Here is a 6,527-nt window from a genome sequence, read left to right on the forward strand (position 1 = left end):
TACACAGAGTGAATTCTACAGAAGACTACACTACCCAGACTTCACTCTTTGGTGGGATACACTAGTCAGGCTCCATTCTACAGAGCATTACACAACCCAGGCTCCCAGATTACACTCTATTGAGGACTACTCTACCAAGACTCCACACTATTGCCTCCTTCTGATCACGGATGGGGATGTATTCCTGAGGTAGACAGAGCTGAGGTGGAGGAGCGTGTGGTGTGGGAGTGAGTGGAAGGTGTAGGAGAGTGTTGGATGAGCTCCATGATTTTAAGAAGAACCAGCACTCAGGAGGATGTCAACAGCGGCTGAAACACAAACAAGCGTCAAAACCAGTGTGATACTGGAGCCCAGGAGAAGAGGTTAGGACTCTCTCTCTTTCTCTCTCTCTCTCACACACACACACACACACACACACACAGGATTGTCCCGATCCGATATTTGGATCGGATCGGCAGCCGATATTTGCAAAAAATGCGTATCGTTATCTGATCGGCAGGCACATGAAAATGCAGATCCAGACTCCCGATCCAGTTTTTTTTAAGTCCGATCCAGCGCACCCATTTAGATAATCCATTCTAGTTTTTGCTGTGTTTTCACCAGTGAGTAAAATCCGGTCCGCATTTTCCAGCACACCTTCAGCACACGGGCATAGCGTCTCCTAACCATTAAGACGGCCATGTAAATTTGAACTTATCGGTAAAAAATGTCAGTTGTGTGGGATTATTTTACCTTAAAGGACGACAAAGACGAATATGTAGAGTGCAACATATGCCACAGTAAAGTCAAAGCCTGGTGGTAAAGCTGTAAGAACTTTTAATACAACCAATCTAAGCAAGCATTTAGCGAAATACAGAGGCGGGTCTTTGCATAGAGGCGTTGCTAGGCAATTGCCTTGGGCCCCTCCCACTGTAGGGCCCCCTTGTCTAGCTAAAGCCAGGTTCACACTACACGACTTTTCAGTCATCAGGTTTTTGTGCCGTTCGCACTACACGACTGGTTGTGCTGTAATCGCGAGTCTCTCAGTTGTTGTGGCTTTCACACTACATGACTGATCGGCGACGCGTGCTCACGAATTAAACGACTGGGGAATCGCCGACTCATCTGGCTGCCGTCCAAAAACACGAGAACACGAAAACGAAACACTCGCGAGAACCAGCAACACCACGAAGAAGATAAAAAACAATGTACATGTACTCCCACATTTTCGTTATTATTATTATTTTTTTACCGTTTAACCACTCCATAGTCCCAAATTGCCAGAATTATTTCATCTCTCCGTTGCAGTGAACATAGATATAGTCAATCGCACTATTTCTCCAGTGCTGTCACAATAACTTAAACACAGCACAGTGTTGTAGTAAAGTTGTATGAAGCTAGACGCTGCTGTTGACTCACAGTCGCCGACTGGGCTAGATATGAAACATGCTAGATATGAGTTGGGCGACGGCTCGGCGAGCGTCTTTCAGCAGTTCACACCACACGACTGAGCGAGCGCCGAATGATCCCCGATTTGCCTCCGACCACAGTTTCTGTCGGCGATCTACAAAAACAGTCGGCGACTGAAAAACCAGCCTAAAATCGTGTAGTGTGAACCTGAACTTATTTCTCGCATATTAATGTTGATGGGCCCCCTAGCTAAATTCGCCTTGAGCCCCCAAGTTGCTAAGTCCGCCACTGGCGAAATACCACCATAGACAACATGAAGAGTTTCTAAAGAAAACCGAAGACAAAAAGAAAGGTCCTACACAACTAACACTGGCAGAAACGTTTGCGAAGCATGACAAACTGCCACTTTTTAAATACAATTTACAATATTATTTGCACTTATGGCTTTTTAAGCCTTGGTTTACTGATGGCATTTCTGTTTGTTATTTATTATTTTGTCTATTTTGAGTTTATTAATTGCTAAATAAACAGGTCAGTTTTCTCCTTACCAACCATTGTGTATTATTCAAACGTACCTAATTCAGCTGGCTACTTGTTATCAAGAGTAAAACGCTTTTCAACATGAGTTTGACAACAAAGTAAGTTAAATAATAACTTCTAAATAACTTTAAACTTTAATACAAGCTTGGATAGGCCGGTATCGGTATCAGAACGGAAGTGCAAATAAATATTGGTATCGGATCGGGACATCCCCCCCCCCCCCCCCCCCCCCCCCCCCACACACACACACACACACACACACACACACACACTCACAAATACACACACACACACGTACAGCCCAGGAGAAGAGGTTAGGACTGCTCATTCCAGTCACACACACACACACCCACACGTACAGCCCAGAAGAGGTTAGGACTGCTCATTCCAGTCACACACACACACACACACACACACACACACACAAATTTAATGTCTCAGCTTCAGCTACACATGACTGTGTGGATATGCATGATGTATCATCATCATCATGAAACCCAGAACCAGAGAGAGTGCTCTGCTTGGTCTTGCCATGAGATGTTCTTAGCATTTATTAAAAACTGAATATAGCAATTCAGGTCAAGGCACAACAACAGTCACAAGTGTTGCATTGGAGAAGATTCTTATGTGCAAAAATGAAAGTAAGCACATATGGCTATACATTTATTTTAAGTTAGTTTAGATTCCAACAGTAGATCACGTTAGTCTTTTGAAGGAAATATTTAACACAGGGAAAATCCCTTTTTAATAATGTAAATATACTGCAAATAACAAGGATAATGTTTTGAATTTGATTAAATCCTTTATTGCTTCACATTCTGTAGACACTAGAATAAAGACATGCAGTGTCCAGCATAATGTTCTGTTTTGCTATTTGCAGGGTCACTGAAGAAACAGGAGTTGTGAGTAATTGGTGGAAGTGGGTGATCTGGGGTCACGGGTGAAGGGTTAGGGTCACCTAACCACTCAACAGATACTACACTACCAGGGTACCCGCGGGTCCTTAAAAAGTCTTAAAATGTCTTAAATTTAGTTTTCCATATTCAAGGCCTAAAAATGTCTTAAAATGTCTGGAATTTTATGAGGGGAGGCATTAAATTATTATAAGTGTGCTGTTGTTCAGTTGTTCTGGCGCGATGTGAACTTTGCCGAATCTATCGCTAGGACCATGCAGAAAATAACCGCTCCAGGGTCCTAGTGCTAGATTCCTAACGTTGGAGTTCGCCACCCCCCCCAGCCCCCGGTCAACAATTCTCGTTCCACACCCCCCCCCCCGTCAACGATGTGGAACACACCTGCATCCCCAGTAATAGTATTATTTTTTCTTGTGAGAGGTATTAAAAAGGTCTTAAAAGTCATTGAATTTGAGATTTAAAAATGTGCAGATAGCCTGACTACCCAGACTTAGTGTTGCATAGGATTATCTATGGTTACCAGTGTTAACTTGGTGTTACCAGCCACCTGAACACTCTGCCTTCTCAGGACAAGTGATGTTCTCACTCACATCAGGAATGGGGTCAGGTGATACTCTTATACTAGCTTGAGGTTTACTGAGAGATGTTATCAAAAATTAAATGGAATTGAACTGACAGGGAGAGAGAAGGAAGAAATCTCATTTACAGTGCACCTCCACACACACTCATTCTCTCTCTCATTATTTCTATCTTGTTCTCTCACCCTCCTTGTTCTCTCTCTCTTTCTCATGCTCACTCTTCTCTCTCTGACACCCTCCTATTCCTCTCCTCTCATCCTCTCCTGTTCTCTCTCACTCACTCTCATTCTCTCTCTGTCCCTCTCATTCTCTCTCCCTCTGCTATATACAGTAACCAATAACAGCCCTTTTGCCAGCAGTACATCTGCTCTGAGCTGTTTCTCTGGGTACTTGCTGCACTGGGGCAATTTGATAGCTGTCATGGTGCTAAATTGCACTGCTGTTGGAAGACTGTGGATCTGATAGGAACACAAGGCTCTTGCTCCTCGGGCGTTTGACAGGCCAGACACAGCAGACAGTAGCATCCTAATCAGCTCTACTATAGGGGTTCACTGGTGAGAGCACTGCAGTATGGATTACAGTGTGAGTCAGACACACCTGTCACATCGGATGGGAACAAAGTGTCTGAGCTATGACAGAGTGATGGGTCCCACGGCAGGGTTCAGTCCTGGGTGATGGGTCCCACGCAGAGGCAGACAAAGTACTCAATTTCATTACTTGAGTCAAAGTACAGATACCGCTGGTCCAATGCTACTCTGATACAAGTGAAAGTTGCATGTTCAAAATCTTACTTAAGTGAAAGTACTGAAGTACATGCTTTTAAAAAATACTTTTTTAAAGTATTAAAGTACACCTTCCTTCACATTTGTAATGATTCCATTGCCACAACCTAATGCCTGACTGTTTTAATGCCTGTCTATTGTTACAGAATAAAACAACTGCCAAATCAATTGTTTATTTTATATAAAATTTTAATACTACCCATCATAAACAGCTACATAGTGTTGACGAGACAGACAAAACAAAATAGTCAGTCAACTGATGACCTCACAAGGTTCAAATAATTTTGCTGGAGGTGAGCTCTACAATCATCTGTGTGTATGTGGGCATTTATGTATAAACACTTACATTTGCTGTGTAAAGAATGTACATGGTTTGCTAAGAAAAACACCTGTGTTCCAAGCAAACTGCTTGAAAAGCAACAGGGCTTCCACATTACATTGTTGGAAAGGTGAAAAAGGGGGCAGTCATGGCCTGGTGGTTAGGGAACTGATCTTGTGACCGGAGGGTCGTGAGTTCGATTCCCAGACCTGAGGCCATGACTGAGGTGCCCCTGAGCAAGGCACCTAACCCTCAATTACTCACTTGTATAAAAATTAGATAAAAATGTAAGTCGCTCTGGATGAGGGCGTCTGCCAAATGCCGTAAATGTGAAATGAAAAACATATGATTGACGGTCCATTTCATGCGTGTCTAGGAGACACACGTGTTTGGGTAATGTCTGTACATGCTTGAATCAATGTACATGTACTTTTAAACAGACTTGATAACTGCTTCAAATGCAGTTGGAGCACATACCAAGTTATCACAGGTCCCAAACAGGGGCTTTTCGAACCGGCCAACAGCAATATAATTGCAGAACACAAAAAAGAAAAACCATGTGACTAGTGTTGACCGTATAGACATTTCAAATCTCAATGGTCAAATCAGTCAAAGTTACAAAAGTCCTTATTTAACTTAAGACGGGCTACGAACACACTGCGTTTGCTTTAGCTGCCATTTTAGCATTACAAACTGTTCTGTGCATTACGGCAGCTTGGGTGGGTCAATCGAAAAACGCATTTTATGTAAAAAGAGTCGATTGGCTCCTTTGGTTGGTACAGCTTTAAAGCACCGTTTGCAGACCGGTTTTGATGTGTCCACAGGGTTGCCATGACTGTCTGAAATGTATGCAAATAATTCCATATTTCGCTTCGTGCACAAGCTGAGGACGGTCCGCAATATTGCTTGTATTAGCAGCCATCCTACACGTTTTCTTCTTATTCTGCAGAGAGGAGGCAAGCGCTGCACTGCTGTTACGCGCACACTGCCCCCGTGTGGCACTCTTTGGAAATACTGCTCTTTAAGAAAAAAAAACGCTCTCAGTCCTATAGCACCGATACTAAGCCAATTGGGGAATTATAACCGTTTTTAATGACGAAGTATCGCAATACTACTCTAGTATCGGTATACCGTGCAACACTAATTGCAAGTAGTTTATTCTAAAATTTATTACTCAAGTACTGAAAGTAAAAAGTACAAGTATTGTGTTTTGAATTAATTAAAGAAAGCTGTCAAAGTTTGATTATCAGTTGTTTTTATATATCACTTACAAATCAAAGATGTCAAAGACCACAAATACAAGTGTTCTGTATGTACAAACAAGTAGCAACTTAAATAACTTGGCTTAACACGTACACAAAAAACAGATAACCTATGTCCCGCTACGTCGTAGGTTTGACACAAGTACAAGTTCGCCTTAATTTCGCTGAGAAAACGAGGCGTATTTTGGACGTAAAATCCGTCCGTCGGATTCTAAGGTTGAGCCTACTCTATAAAAACACTACACTATAAAAATGGGCACATGATTAGTCAGCATGAAAAGAGACACGCATACTGTTGCTAAAAACACAACTCAGCATGACATTGTTTTATGATTGCTAGCTGATGTTAATACTGCAGCACGTCATGAACATAAAGGTTAGTTAGCTAAGATATCTAACCTAACTAGCACTTACTGACAGCTAAAGCTAGTGTGTCTTCTGTGCATTATATTTATAACTTACATTGATGTGTTTCTTCAAGTTCGAAGGTGAATTTTTGAAGGCCAATATTTCACCCTCTTTAGGAGGCAGAGATGGCACATCATCCTATAGGAATTTACTTTCACTCCGGCAAACGTAAACACTGTCTCTAGGTAGGGCCAAGGTGGTCTCCTTCCTCACCCTCACCGCCACGATCACTCGATGTTGAAGGTGTGGAAGGTGCCAATATATGTACATTAAAATGCCAACAAGCTTATTATGCAGCACTTATGCTGCTCTTCTGCTGTTTACCAAACATGGTA

The 6,527-nt window shown here is 42.3% G+C and overlaps 1 protein-coding gene across 3 annotated transcripts in view; it reads left to right on the plus strand.

The window, feature by feature from the left end:
• Positions 1-228: 228 nt before the first annotated feature.
• LOC143517611 (disabled homolog 1-like) overlaps positions 229-6,527 on the plus strand; it is a 24,729-nt gene continuing 18,430 nt past the window's right edge. For all 3 annotated transcript variants that reach the window (XR_013131996.1, XM_077010330.1, XM_077010336.1), the window contains exon 1: positions 229-362. Coding sequence is in view for 2 of the 3 variants with exons in the window: in XM_077010330.1 (XP_076866445.1) it covers positions 296-362 (67 nt within the window). In the remaining variant the exon portion in view is untranslated. The remainder of the gene's footprint in view (positions 363-6,527) is intronic.

This window comes from Brachyhypopomus gauderio, chromosome 1 (genome assembly GCF_052324685.1).
Source record: "Brachyhypopomus gauderio isolate BG-103 chromosome 1, BGAUD_0.2, whole genome shotgun sequence".
Taxonomy (NCBI): Eukaryota; Metazoa; Chordata; class Actinopteri; order Gymnotiformes; family Hypopomidae; genus Brachyhypopomus; species Brachyhypopomus gauderio.